Consider the following 16,186-nt stretch of genomic DNA (forward strand, 5'->3'; position numbering starts at 1 on the left):
GGCCAGTGTAACGTATGTCTTCCCTGAAGGAACAGTGCATGAACAGTAAATCAAGGCCTTTGGCTTTTGTCCCTCCATGGGCCATCGACTGGGCAGAGTTCGTTTTTAGTTGAATTTGGGAGGAACCTTGATATAGACCCTAGCAATAATGTCAGATGTCAGTTTATATTATGGATTGTTTATATGGAAGCCTTTGGAAGAATACACAATGAGCAGAGAACTCAAGAAGCACGCTGATTTCTACTGGTATAAGGAAACCCCTGGACTTGTGAAGAGACAGACCCTCAGGTTAAGGAAAATGTGAAATAACTTTTCATTTCATTCTCATCTGTCCAGTCCTGGAGAAAATGACTGCTCTGCTGTGCAGAAAATACACACTTTTAGGCACTAATCTGGTACAAAGCTGCATTTACGTTCCCTGTGATATATCTAATATCTTTATATTTATACCAGAAACCTCTATCATTTACCTCTTTCTATTTCCCTTTGTCTCGCTTGAGCACCACCTCAGTTGCTATTCAGGGCCAGATTTGTGGTTTGTATTATTGTGCTCTTATCCTGTCCGTGACACACACGCCCTGATTACAAGTACTGTGGAATTCCATGAAGCGAGTCTGTGTAGACAGAATCCTAATACTGTATGTTGAACTCCCACAGAATGGGGAATAACTAGGTGGCACTGGATTTACCAGCTGGTTTTCCACGTGGAATTCACAATTCATGTGGTTTGAAATGCTTTCCACCTACTTTAAGCTGAAAGTAAATTATGTACAAGGCATTTGGAGCTTAGGATGGTTGGGAGGGTAAGTGAGACAAGGCAAAGTTATCATCTGGTGAGGGGGTGGCATTACGTGCTGCCCCATGCCTTGGCTGAGGGTGCTGATGAATAGACCTGGGCTGCAATGCAGCCCATTTCCAAAGCAATTATACTGACCGTTTCCCCACGAGTAACCTTGGATCCAGCATTCCTGCACAGAGGAAATACGGGTGCTAGAACACCTACCTACTGATGATTGTGTAGAGCAAACTTTCACCTGTAAACCTAACCCCAAACAATTTGTAATCAGGGCCTAAACGTAATTCCCTAAAAGCTAATGGTAAATCAGTTCAGCATGGAAAGAAACAGGACCATGTCTTTAATGATCATATTCATGGACGTCGTTGCTAGCAAACTTCTCACAATGATTCAGGCTTGTTTTCTCTGCATTTAGAATTAATGTGCTACTTCAGAAACTATTAATATAATTTATTTGCCCTCAGCCTCATTGCAACAAGATAAATGCAGCACCCGGTCGAATAATGTACAAAGATTACCTGTGAATGGATGCTTAAGACAACCAGAAAGTTCCTGATGGAAATAATCCATCCAGTGCTTCATAGCCAATAAGATTTATTTGGGCAGCATTCAATTCTTTTATTTCTAAACTCCACTGTGCCAGTCGAGATTGGGACTTATCATTTCTAAATGAGTCTTGGCCCGCCCTGTATGAGCAGTCCAAAACTAATTCCCTTCCACACCCTGGATGCACAGGCTGCACTCCGCAGGCTTTATCAGTACTTAGGACTCCCAAACAAAACAATAAAGTCATAGAAAATGTTAGTCAATCAATGTTTCACTATGAAAAACTTGCCCCTCAGCGAATTGTTGGAAAGCCCAAAGCAACTTACCCAGTATCCTACTGACAACCAACAAAAGCCATATGCTCAAATACTCAGTACGAAATCATCAAGTATAAAGACAACGTAGTCTGATAAGGAGGTTGCCACATAACATCGTAAATCTGTGGAGCCTTATACTATGAGAACAGAGAAAAAATAGGAACCGCTGCAGGGCTTAAAATCAATAAAGTCATATGGGTGCCTCCATAATATCATGCCATCAATCAGACTTAAGTTCCTTTTGCACAATCTAGAAACATCCTTTGCTAGCTTTTTGAAACAACCAGTAAGTAGGCTTGTCATGGTTGATGAACCCACCCTTGAATATACCCTGTACTAAAGACGTTGTTTGGACCGTCATTGAAAGGATTCAACACCTTTTACCGTCCCCAGACCTATAAGGGTCAGCTGAGCATTCCTGTGGGCATAGAAATAATTTGTTTTACCTTCAATGTGTTCAGGGCTAAACTTTCTCAATTGGCCTTCACCAATGGTGAAGTTGATTGTAGAAAGTATTTATCGGGGGAGTTATATAGGTATAAATATTAACCTAGCTCAGAAGAAGCAGAGCACTGTATATGGGATGATTCCAGATTTTGGAACCTCAAGAACAGAGCATGAAGTTTGAGGGAGTGTAAAAAAAGGGGCGGTCTGCACAGTAATAGGCTAATTGAATTGATGATACGTTAGCAACAATATGTGGTAGATTATAGAATGGAAACATCAAAAAATTTGCTTGAATGCTAGACACCATATCCCTTCCACTGTCAGGCAGATAATGATTTGTTTATATCTGTCCTTTTCATCTAGTTCTGTTTAGTTTGTTGTTTATTCACAAACTTACTTTTTGTTCTCCAACAGATAAAGATTCAAGTTGCTAAGTATGATGTCCGAGGTAACTTCCTGGGCTGGGAAGAAGTAACTGGTGGAACCCTACAGGTACAAATGACATAGGAAAAAGAGCTTGTAACAAAATTATTCACATTTTACAACATTTCTACTTTTGAAGAAGACATGAGGTCATGCCAAATATGCATATTATGGTTACTATGAAGGATGATTCTAATTGTTCAGATGACAATGGGCAGGATATTAGGTATTTCTGTTTGCTTAATGCTATATCTTAAGCGAAAATGGAATCTGTATGATCTCATGAGAAAAAAAATGGATGAATTTGGATTATCATTAAAAAATAATATATTTTGTGAAGGTTCTAGTTTTTAGGTCGACGCCTACTGAACAGCACAGCTGTTTAGTTTGCTAAAGATATCTTGGGGACATTCGGAAAGCTTCCCTGGGAATGCATTCTGCCCATTGCTTTCCATTGGCTCTGTGGTTTGTAACTCACATTTGCTTGCCTTCTATTTCCTAGCTTTATTTGTTTTAGGCTGACCTGCTTGAGTTTGACCCTTTCAAGGGGCATACCCTAATTACTGCATTCCCTTCTATAAAGAGACCTTTACATCTTGTTCTTATCTTATCACATTTGCTGTGCGTTCAAAGACAGAGGTCAAATGTCAGGCTCTGTCTTCAGAAGGAATTTGCCTTTTACTTTACTTTCTCTGACTCTGAAGTGAGAGGATTTATGTGCCAATCATGCTGGCTAGCGGTGGTGTGCAGGAGGGAGGCTGTACAATGTTATTTTTTCTAGTACACAGCAACATTTAAATGTCTTTAAATGAACTGTACAGATATTTCAGAATATATCAGAATTAGGAAAGCACAAATAAAGCACGTTTTGGTAATTCTGAAGAGTGGTGGAAAAAATAATTTTAATACGATCAAAACAATCAGTACACTAGGCGATGACATTTCCACACATTATTGTTTGTGGGCTGTATACTTTTATCAGTAAAACTGTACATCTGGGCAAATGTGAATGTCATTTCAATTGAAAATATGTTGTCTTTAATGGCAGTGTGCTACCATGCCATACATACTCCACTTTATGCCATTCTGCTTTACGTGGACCACTCCCCAACACTACACTCTACTCTGCACATCTCCACTCTGTTGCACTACACTCTGCATCGCTGTAGTCTACTGTGAACCTCTACACTCTAGGCCACTTCACATTACGCCTCTTGTTAGAAATGTCAATTTCTGCAGGGTCATCCCCAGACTTTTTGCCTTTACCCTCTACTTTTTTGCTGGACTCGTTTTTGTTGGCCTTAAGACTCTGGGCACTTTACCACTGCCAACCAGTGCTCAAGTGCATGTGCTCTCTGCTTAAAACATGGTAACAGTGGCTTATCCACAATTGGCATATTTAATTTACTTATACGTCCCTAGTCGCTATCTGTTCCCAGGCCTGTAACTTAAATGCTATTGGTGGGCCAGAAACACTGATTGTGCCACCCACTTCAGTAGTTCTTCAAACATGTCTCAGGCCTGACGCTGCAGAACCTGTGTGTGCTGTTTTAAACTGCTGTGTTGACCTGGCAAGTTAACAATCTTTCCAGACCCAAAATTTCCTTTTTAATACATATGCCACCCCTAAGGTAGGCGCTAGACAGCCCAAGGGCAAGGTGCAGTCTATTTATAAAGTAGAACATGTACTTTTAAGTTTTATATGTCCTGGTAGTGAAAAACTCTTAAATTTGTTTTTCACTACTTCTAGGCCACAAACAAAGGGAGCTTAGATGTGACTGATGTGCCATCCACAGTCAGATGGCTGGCACGTAATGTGAGTGGGCTATGTCCTGATCCCACACAAAGAGATGCATAATCCCCTGTAGTAAGCTTGGAGCCAAAGCACAAAGGGCAGGGACTCTGCGCACTTCAAAGACTCACGATGGCGAGGCCCTAGTCTGCCTGTCCGCGACACCCGCCTGAATTTATGTATGCAGACTACCACCAGCAATGCTCTCCTTGCTCCCGGCAAACATTTTCTCCATGAATGGGACCCTTTGCTTGTCTGGGACTGTATCTGACCTGTGAGCCATCATGGTTGATGAATTAAGTTCTACTTTTCTAACCAGGTATGGTACCTTCTTGTGTGGTGTTTTCACTCTTTTACTTTTGCACAAATATTTAACACACTGCTTCTTAAAACTAAGCCTTATTGCTCTTTGCCAAGCTACCAGGGGGTGAGCACAGATTATTTTAGGGTATGTTTGTGACTTACTTTGACTAGGAGTGTGGTTCCTGCTTGGAGAGGGTACAAACCTCTGCCCACTAGAATCCCAAATTCTAACAACTTCCTACTCTGTACCACTCTACTCTATGCCAAATCACTCTATGCCACTGCACTCTGTCACTGTACTCTACACCACTGAACTCAGCTCTACCATCACCACACCACTTCACTCTACTCTAAAAAATCTACTTTATGCCACTAGACTGTATCGACTCCACACCACTTCACTCTACTCTGCACCTCTCTACTCTATGCCACTTTACTCTATGCCACTGCATTCTGCCACTTCACTCTACACCTCTCTATTCTAACCACTGCATTCTATGCCACTCTACTCTAGCCACTGGACTCCATGCCTCTAGACTCTACACCACTTGACCCAAAACCAATGTATTCTACACCACTGTACTGTACGCCAATCTACTCTGAGCTACTGCACTCTACGCCACTGTACTCTACTCTTCAGCACTCTACTGTACGCCACTGCACACTGTCACTCTATTCTGCACATTTGCACTCTGTCACTGAACTCTACTCTACTCTATTCTACTCTGCACCACTGTACTGCATGCCACTGCTCTTTACATCATTGTACTCTACTCTGCACCAGTCAACTTTACACTACTGCTCTCTATGCCAATGCACTCTTCTCTACACTACTGAACTCTGACATTATATTCTCCACCACTCTGCTTTGTCACTCTGCTGCATTCTAAGCCAATGCATTCTACACCACTACACTCTATACCACTCTACTCTGCGTCACTAGACTCTAACTCCACTTTAAGCTGCTTTGTTCTACTGTCAAACAATCCTCTCTCTGATCCCACCACTGTACCCAGTGCCATTGCACTCTACTCTACACCACTGCACTCTTCATCACTCCAGTCTATGCCACTCCACTCTACAAAACTCAACCGCAATGTTGTCTACTCTATGCCACTATACTCCACACCAGTACACTCTATATCACTCTGCTCTAAAAAAACACATTCTACACCACTGCACTCTATGCCAGTGCACTCTACACCACTTTACTCCACACCAGTACACTCTATATCACTCTGCTCTAAAAAAACACATTCTACACCACTGCACTCTATGCCAGTGCACTCTACACCACTTTACTCAAAACCAATGCACTCTACACCACAGCACTCTAGGCCAATGTACTCTGCACTACTGCACTGTACTTCACTATACTCTGCAAGACTCTACTGTATGCCACTGCACTCTATGCCACTTCACTCTTCTCTGCACCACTTTATGCCATTACACTCTACATCACTGTACGCTGTGCCAATCCACTTTAATCTATTCTGCACCGCTGCACTCTATGCCACTCTACTCTACGCCACTCCACTCTATCCTGTACCACTCCACTCCACCCTGCACCACTCCACTCGAGGTCACTTCACTCTACTCTGAAACAAACTACTGTATGCCACTGCACCCTACACCACTCTACTTCATTCTGTAGCACTGTACTTTATGGCACTCCGGGCCACTCCACTCTACACCACTGCACTCCACACTGCACCACTCCACACCACTCGGTGCAACTCCACTCAATTCCACTCTACTCTATCACTCCACTCTATGACATGCCACTCCATGACACGCCCCCTACACTCTACAAGACATCACTCTACGACATGCCATTCTACTCTGACACGTCACTCCACTCTATGATACTCCACACCACTCCACTCTAAGACACTACACATCACTGTATGCCACTCCACTCTATGCCTTTCCACTCTACTTTATGCCATTCCTCTCTACAACACCTACTCTGACAATCTACTTCGCTCTACACAACTCCCTCTACACCACTCCATGCCACTTTCCTTCACTCTGTTCTGTGACACCCAGCTCCACTACTCCTTTCTATGCCACTCCACTACTCCTTTCTATGCTACTCCAATCTATGACACTCTAAGCCACTCCTATCTATGACACTCCATGCCACTCCATTCTGACATTTCACCCCACTCTTTGCTGTGCCACTCCAAATTACTTCACCCAACTCTACAGGACTCTACTGTACACCACTCCACTCTACTCTAAAACACTTTACACCACTGTGTGCCCCTCTACTCTAAGTCCCTCCACTCTACACCCCTCCACTCCACTCTGACACTCCACTCTACAAGACTTTATTTCACTCTGTGCCACTATCCAACACTCCCTCTGAGCCACTCCATGCCACTTTACTCCACTCTTTTCTATGACACTATGCTCCACTCTGCTACTCAACTCTACGCCACTCCCCTCTGACACTCCATGCCACTCCACTCTATGCCATGGGTACTCACAAATATTTTCAGAGTGGATACAGAGTTTGGTCAGTGGTGTGACAGAGGGCCACACTGATGGCAGCAGGATGGCAGTTTGGTGGGATAGCAGGGGTGATTGTAGGGGTAGTGAAGAATGTACATCTAGTGACTGAATTGCACAGTGTGAAACCAGTAAAACATGGATTCAATCCCGGCTTCCCCACTTCACCAAATTGTGTGATCCTGGCAAAAGTTTTATTTCACTTCTCCTTTATTTTCAATGTCACATATAAGAGGACCTCGAAATACATGACTTCAGGATGTGTGCTTATAAAACCTTCTCCTGTGTTTGGTTCATTCCCTGTGAAATATTTTGATACAGTCAGCCCAGTAACCTCAGGAGGACCAGAAGTTTATCTTCTTTTTGGAAAAGCCAGTGATTTAAAAATAAAAGGCCTGATTTAGAGTTTGGCGGAGACTGTTACGCCATCACAAACATTAGCCTATGGAGATTGCAATATGGCGGACAGGGTATCCATCACATTTGTGACGGAATAACCCATCTGCCAAACTCTAAATCAGGCCCAAAGTCTTGCCTCAGGATCTAAAGGTGTCAAACATGACATGGTGCTACTTTGTGATGTTGTGGTCATTTCAGGTATTTAACTTACTTACTTTTGTTGCATGAAAAAATGAATGCTTGACATTTATACCTGGTCACAGACATTTACACAGACAACTGAGCACAAAAGGAACAGATGGAGCAAAGGCGCTGTCTTGTACAAGCCTACCAGACAGTGCAGCTGTCTGGTTTGCTAAAGATATTTTCGGGACATTCAGAAAGCTAAACTATGAATGCATTCTGTCTGTGCTTGCCATTGGCGTTGTACCTCACATTTTCTTGCTTTCCGTTTACTGGCTTTATTGGTTTTAGCCGGTTCAGCTTGAGTTTGTACCTTCCCTTGCCCAAACCTTATTTACAGTATCATTCGGAGTGCTCCTTTCTGTGAACTAGCCTTGTTCTTATTTTGTAACATTTGCTGTGGATCAAGGTCAATTGTAAAGCACTGTCATCATAGGACGTTTGCTTACTTTTCTTTCTCTGACTACGAAGTGGGAGGATTTTTGTGGCAATCTTGCTGGATACTGAGGTCAGGAAAGAGTGTTTTCTGGTAGCACTCAACAACATTTAAATGAACTGTAAGAATTTCAGATTATATCAGAATTAGGAACACAAATGAAGCACATTTGTTGTTATTCCTGAAGTGTGTTGGAAACAAATACTTTAATATGATCAAAACAAATCATTACACTAGGTGATACAAATTCCACACATTTTTGTCTGTGCACTGTATAGTTTTATTAGTAAAACTGTTGTGTTGTGCAATTGTAATGGTCATTTCAACGCCACTCCACTCTACTTTGCACCACCCCACACCACTGCACTCTGCACCACTCCACTGTATGTCACTTCATGCTAGCCTTTCTATCCTGTACCACTCTACTCTATGCCAGTGATGCAACCTTCTCCACTCTGGTCTACACCACTGCACTCATTGCAACTGCACCCTACACCACTCCAGTCTAGGCTACACCAGTCTACTCTGCACAACTTTACACCACTCTGCAACACCGCACTCTATGCCACTACACTCTGTCAATGCACTTAACTCTGTAACACTCAACTCTATGCCCCTGCACTCTACTCAAATCCAATTTAGGCCACTCTAATCTACTCTGCTCCACTGCACTCTACACCATTACACTCAATGACACTGTACTCTGAAGCAATATACTCTACACCACTTCAGTCTACCCCACTGTAGTCCACTGTGCACCACTCCAGCCACTGCTCTCAACACCATTACACTCTGTCACTGTATGCAACTGCACTTTATCCTGCACCACTCAACTCTGAAGCAATCTACTTTATGCCACTGTATTCTATGCCTCTGTACTCCACACTGGGCCACTCCCACTCTATGCTACTGCACTCTATGCCACTCTTCTCTTAACCACTGCACTCAACCCCAATGCACTCTACACAACTGCACTCTACGCCACTGCATTCTATTCTGCATCACTGTACTCTGTGCCACTGCTCTCTACGCCATTCTATACCACTGCACTCTAACACACTACGCTGCAAAACTGCACTTTTTGCCACTGAACTCTAAACCACTCCACTGTGCAATACTCCACTCTACATTAATCTACCCAATGCCACTGCACTCGATGGCCACTCTATGCTGCTCTACACCACTGCATACCATGCCACTCAACTCTGTACCACTCTATGCTACTCTACTCTGCACCAATCTATGCTACGTGACTCTACTCTGCACCACTCATGCCACTGTAGTCTATGCTATTGCACTCTATGCCACTCGACTCTACTTTGCACCACTCTCTGCTACTCTGCTCTGCACTACTCTACACCACTGCACTCTATACCGCTCAACTCCACTCTGTGCCACTCATCTGCATCACTGCACTCCACTATGCACTGCTGCTTTCTACTATGCACCACTCGAATCTGCATCACTGCATTCTATGGTGCTGCATTGTACGCTACTGAATTCAATGCCACTGCACTCTGCAATCTCTAATGCACTCTAACTAAACCAGTCCATTCTACTCTGCCACTCCAGTGTTTGCCACTGTTCGTGACTCCACACTATGCTACTCCAACACACAACACTCTCTGCTAGTCCACTCTACAGTACTCTACTCTTCCCCATTCCCCTTTGACATTCCATGCACTCTCCTCTATGCCACTAAGTTTTAGCCATGCTCAGTAGCAGCCAATCTGGTGTTCAACATGGCTAAAACACATTGGCAAAGACAATAGCTCACATAGGCAAGGCCTATTGGCTTTGCCACTGCTTGTTCAGTTTCCCTAGTTGAACCCCAGGACCCTTGAGCACATCACCGATATAGCCAAGAAGAGGGCAACAAGAGTGTGGTTCAATAGCAGAGTGTGTATTTGAATTATAATAATTGACAAGTGTTTTCCATGTTGCCTTCCTTCATCAGCTGTGCCCTGACACTCAGAGCACTTTGAATGCAGCGTATACATTTGGGACATCTTACAATCAGTCGGTGAGTACTGCTAATGTATATGTTCCTCTTGAGAGTTTATACTGGTGATAACTCAATTTAGTTTTCCAAAGCTAACAGCTCCTTGAATAATGTCTGTCACTGTTAAGTAACAGAAAATGGGGGGAAACACAAGATGGACGTTTCTGAAAAGTGGGGAATCATTTTCGTACAATATTAGTTACTCTTGAAGATGAGGGCCACACGGAGAAGATGTTGAGAGTGAATGCCGTGAAGTTACAGTTAATGATAAAAAAGGTTTTCTCTTCCCTGATCTAAGCTCTGGTATAATGATAACATCTAAGGAGCTGCTGAATTGTATGCAAAGAGATGTGAAAACTGTAAGTCGATACCTTATTAGACTGAGGGCAAAATCTGTGATTTCAGAATGGAGTTGAGAGAGAATATCTGGGAAAAGTGACATGAGGACCGGGGTTGTGGCTATACTTAACCTGTGAGAGACTCCTTAGGACCGATGTTTAAATACTATTACGATTTTGTTTGCATTCCACGCTGCCAACTTTACACATCTTTTGATGTTTTATCATGGGAAGAAAGCTAGGACCGGTTTATATGTATGTATGAATATTTGTAGGATGTTTGTGTAGTGCAAATCCAGTTATCAAGCGATGGAGCCCCGTAAATGGTTAGAGAGAGTGCAAATGTATTGCTTCACAGAAAAGGGTCGCTCTTTAAGAGGCGACTGGTGCTTGGAGCATGGGAGCTTTTCCTACTTGAATTGAAGTCTTACTGTACATTCCCAGTAGAAACAATTATAATTACCAAAAGTGGTTGAAAATGACATATGAAGAAAGTGAAAGCTTTTTTACTATTGAAATTATTCCCCTAAATTATTGAACACATTGTAATGCTGTAAGCATTAATAAAAAGACTGAAACACAAAGTAAAAATGCTTTTAGTTCTTTAACAAATGTTGAGTTGATTTAAACTCTGCGCTTAAGTTGCGCTGGCGGTTGCAGGTGGGGTCTACCAGGACTTTCTTTTCATCATCAGGCTTGGACCCATAACAAGAGAGACAAAGGCAGGAAAGTGAGGGTGCGGCAGAGTTAGATTGTGGTGGGAAAACAGTGACAAACGTAGACAGCAGGGATGAGAAACAACCTGCAAGAATGAGATGAAGGGTCAGGGAGTGCATGAAAATGACTTGAAGTGGGATCAAGATTGCACAGACTTGGTATTCAGCAACCCTGACACCCGGCAGTGGCAGTGGCGTACATTTGAGAAAAACTTAGGGCCCTGGCACTTATTCTTTTACAAATTAAGCATTGTTTAAAGTACACTGTTTACATAGCCATTCCGGTCTCAATATATAATACCTTCACCCAATGCATTGGGAAGAGGTGTAAAATGCGAAGCAATTGTGGCTATATTACCTGTGTTTTTTAAGCCTTAACCTGTGCATGGGAAGCCTACTTTAGTGATTGTGTTGGGGTGTTAGAGGCGCTTTAAATGGTGCTCACAGTGATCTTCCTTTTTCCACAGTGTACAATAGCGGTGTCCAGCTTGCTGCAGCGATTCCCAGAGCCTGTGTTCTATCAGCCGTACCTACAGTATGCGGGCAGCAGTGGCACGCCCCTGTTGTGGCCCATTCCGGTACAGAACACGAACACACAATGTAAGATTACTCTGATCTCTCAAGCTATGTCCCCTTATTGTCTTGTGTACGCCTATGGTGACAATGGCATGGTAGCAGCCACACTCCTGCATGGGGTGTGATCTAAAGTTTCACAGTTCTAAAGTTTGGTGGCTTGCACTGCATGCATCCTCAGTGATTACAAGAGCGAAAGTCTGCCCTTGGCTTCTTTGTGATGGGGTGACAACGGCAAATGCCCAGTTCAAAGCAGCAGCAAGTGTCTGGACACAATGGGAAAGACTTTTAAAACATAACTTAAGAAGCCCTTTGCCCTGTCATAATACAAGTCATGTAATTCACAGTTTCAGAGATTTAGGTTGTCATTCATTGCATTCATGTTCAATGATATAAACTTCACAGGAAATTACACAAATCAAAGCAGTTTCAAGTGTTTCGACACAACGACACCTTACACACAAACGTACAATTAGAAGAAAACATTTGTTAAAAGTTATACAAAACGTGGAGGAAATGTTTCAAAATACTAAATATAAATTCCAGTATAGAGGGTTTTTGAGGAGGCTTTTATAAAAGCAGGTGTGTGTGTGTTCGTGTGTTGATCTTGAAGTGCTTCAGGTTCCAACTGATTGTATGAACACTCTCACCTGTAAACGGAAAGGCAACATAAACAAGAGAGCCATCCAGAACATCCCCTTGGCAATTGAGTTCAGCAAATGTCAGGGCATGCTCAATTACTTTTGGAAAGAAAGTGCAGAATAACTATTATTTATAACTACCAACCCCCTTCCCTCAATGGGCATCAACTGTAAGACAACTGATTACCATGAGGTTAACCATTGATCTCTTGAATCTTGCTTCCTTGATAGAACCTGGAACAAATCACCACTGGAACAAGGAATTAATAATTGAGTCCTTTCTTGGTTGCCTGTTTACACTTCACATCTCGGAAACCTTCAGTTCAGGTTTTGGTTAGTGCCAGCATTTTGGATTGGCACCTCTCTCGAAATGTATCTGATAAGCTTCCATTTGGAATTATGCACTATAAAAAAATATATAAAGAAGCTGAGTAGTGACTATAGTGGTGACGAGAAGTCACAATGCACACTAAGAGCCTATTTTCCAGCCTATGTGAGGGACAACAAGGTCCTCTGCTCAGTGTGCCCACACAGATGTGGCCGGAGCTAACTTTGTGGAACCCACTTGGAGCTGCTTATACTGCTAGGGGAGAGTTAGAACCATTTCTTTATCAGTAGGAATGAATCCTAAGGTGACTATCTTAATTGTTGCAACATTAAGCTCCTGCCAAGAAATTGTTTTCTCTGGATGTTAAGGAGGAAAAGCGCTTATGAACTGTGAAGCATAATCGAAATACATATCCTTTTCACTCTAGCAGACAACAGGGTTGTCTTAACAATGAGCACTGGGGGCTTAGTCACTGAGGCCTCACACTTTTCAGGACCCTGCACTCCTACAACATATTTTGTTTTATAAATGGCCATACCCATGAATGGCACCAAATGACATGTCATTTTTGTGTTTCCCTGAAGCACTGGGTTTTTATTATACTTAAAATCCGATGCTCATGGTTCCTGGCAAAAACAGAAGCAGCCACCAGTGGGGCCCACTTCAAATCTTTTCACTGGCCCAGTGGGGAGAACAGCAGATGGCCATTCCAAGCAGAATACTTGGCCTTGAAAATCTCTTCCACTTCACCCCAGGGTCTTCGTTATCTCAAGGATCTGGCTAGGCATTTTTCAAACACAAATAATGAATACCCTGATGGATCATCAAAGACAATAGTAAAATAAACTTGTCTGTAACTCAATTAAGCACATTCTTTGCTAAATATGGATTAATTATGGTGGTTCATAATTTAAAGGTTGTTTAAACAGGTACTTAGATGTTCTGGAAAGTCTGAAGAAATCAACAGGCAGTTACAAATGTGTTGGTTGTCTATGTATTTATACCTAGGCTTTGAGAAGGTCCTGATGTGGATAGGTATTATGAGTGCGTAGAAAATAATTTGTAAAAAATAAAAATAAAAAAAATTGGAAAGTAGCCTGTGGTGGCAAGGTGGCCAGCAGAATTCCTTGGCTGTAAGTTGTGTGGTCAAACACATGCTCATCCTTCTGCCTGACTGCATTGCTTAAATGTCGTACCAGGTGCTGTACACTGGCACTTATTTTTTAATCGCAGACTTTGATCTGGAGTAAGTGAGAAAAGGGAAAAAATTGAAAATTAGAAAATATGTAACAAAGGGGAGAAAGAAGTGATAAACAAGAGCACGGAAGACTGCAACAAAGGGACATGGAGTGTAGGATGTTGGGGAAAAAGAGGCATGAGGTGGAATCAAAGCTAGGCAGCCTTAGTACTCAGCAAACCTGGCCTTTGACAGAACAAACTGTGGTTCCAAAAAGAAACTTTAGGTCCCTGAACATGTGCCTCAATATTAAGTATTATCACTAGAACATTTTAGGGTAAATTACCATCCCAGTCAGCATCACGAACTATAGGGCCAACAGTATTGCATTATAACCTACTTTGTATGTTATGCTTGACCTCAAAATTGGAACTAATCAATAATTTCAAGCCTAAATTCTGCTAAGGATGTGTCTTCTTTCAGAAATATAAAAATATTAGGGCAAAGTATAACTGGTAAAACAACTGGGACCAGAGTTCTTATGCAGGCAGCAGAGCCTCAGTCCAGCAGTACCTGACACACTGCAGTAGCATGTTGTGGAGGGTATGCAATGCTCCTCCAGCTACATCAGACCGTACCGTGACTGCCCTCACCCTCCCTACCACGCCTCCCTCTCTGTTCACCAACTCAGACTTACCACCTGCTCAGAGAAGGTGGTAAATCTGAGAAGAATTATCTTGAGAATCGGGGATAACCAGCACAAAAAGACTCAGTATTTTTGGGACAACACAGATGCTCCCCATGTTTTTTGGGGCATTATATCATAGCGGCCAGATTTAGATGGCAAGACATTGGCTAATATTGTTAATTCCAGCTCCACTATCTCCTGGTCATAAATATGATACACTTGTATTAATGTTTATGCAGTTAAAGTGTATTGGATGTCAAACAAATGTGTTAGAAGTCTGTACAGCCCATATCAATGTGTATCACTAGTTTTCATGCGATTTCACTTTCATCATAACAAGATCTATTATATATGGTATCATTGACATTTGTATGGGGAGATCTTTGAAATTTGATGGTGACTCACAATGATGTTGTAGCATCCAACAGAGTTAATATACGGGAAATTATATGCACCAGAAATATGAAGAAAATGAATGTTCAATACCTGCCATTGATTGCTTTAAAATGTGTAATGCATAGATTAATCCTCCCTCATAACAAGGCTACCACGGTGGGATATCGGTTGAGTTGCACCCAGGGATATTTTCCTCAATAACTAGGTGCCCGTGATAAATCATAATGTCTGGAATGTTTTTAAAAAATTGACAAACTCTCATCCACTAACCTATATAGCAGGCTTCATCATCATGTTTGTCATGTTTGCCTGACAGTTTTAAAGGGGGGCAAACAGGCATTTTGTCTGGATGACATTGAGCTCTTATACCATCTAAATCTAAGAGCTTACTGTTATTCAGACAGGAAGACTGTTCACTCCCCTCCAAAACAGTGGGGCAAATGTGATGAACATGATGAAGCATGCCTGCTAGGTTGGTAGGTGAGAGTTTGTCAAAAAGGTTTCTAAGAGTCAAAACATTACAATTTATCACTGGCACCTGGTGTTTGAGACAAATATCCTCAGGTGTGACCCGGTTTGGAGTCCACCAAGGTAGCCTTGTTATGAGTTTGTCTTTTGGGCTGCAGGGGATGCTACCACAGTGTGCCCTGATTTATCTTTTCCGTGGAGTATAATGTAGGTTTGACTTAGGCTCACCTGTACATTGTCCCTCTTCACTGTAGACTGATAAATAGCAGTGTCTCTCTTGGTCTTGGCTACTGCTTATATTTTCTGTTGCTTTATGTCAATCATTTGCTTTTGTCCTTTGTACCAACAATGTTTTTGTATTCACCATTTCAAAATGCTCAAGCTGTCAATAAACAAATATCTAAATAAATAAATACATGTTACTTTCAGCTGGAAGACAAGCTGTGACAAGGTTCTTTTTAGTTGATGGAATTTCAGGAAGGACAGGAAATTTGAACAACCCGCCAACAACAGTTACCATTGCAACAAGCCTAGTCCTAAGGTAAGAGGTCTAGAAAGAAAGAGGACCACAACCTGTTTCAATGAATGTGGTAATAGCACTGGAGTTTTTACTTCACTCACTCTGAGTTTTTTTCTGGTCCACTGTCTGATCATTGTGAGCTACATATCAGCCACCTCTACACTTCCTGTTCTAACACACGTG

At 42.2% G+C, this 16,186-nt stretch overlaps 1 protein-coding gene across 1 annotated transcript in view; it reads left to right on the forward strand.

Moving 5' to 3' along the window:
* Positions 1–16,186, forward strand: part of LOC138268296 (meckelin-like) — a 192,224-nt gene that overhangs the window by 49,558 nt on the left and 126,480 nt on the right. Inside the window, exons 10-13 of the mRNA XM_069217807.1 lie at positions 2,521–2,598; positions 10,114–10,179; positions 11,680–11,812; positions 15,913–16,024. Coding sequence (XP_069073908.1) covers positions 2,521–2,598; positions 10,114–10,179; positions 11,680–11,812; positions 15,913–16,024 — 389 coding nt within the window. The remainder of the gene's footprint in view (positions 1–2,520; positions 2,599–10,113; positions 10,180–11,679; positions 11,813–15,912; positions 16,025–16,186) is intronic.

The sequence above is a fragment of the Pleurodeles waltl genome, chromosome 12 (assembly GCF_031143425.1).
Source record: "Pleurodeles waltl isolate 20211129_DDA chromosome 12, aPleWal1.hap1.20221129, whole genome shotgun sequence".
Lineage (NCBI taxonomy): Eukaryota > Metazoa > Chordata > Amphibia > Caudata > Salamandridae > Pleurodeles > Pleurodeles waltl.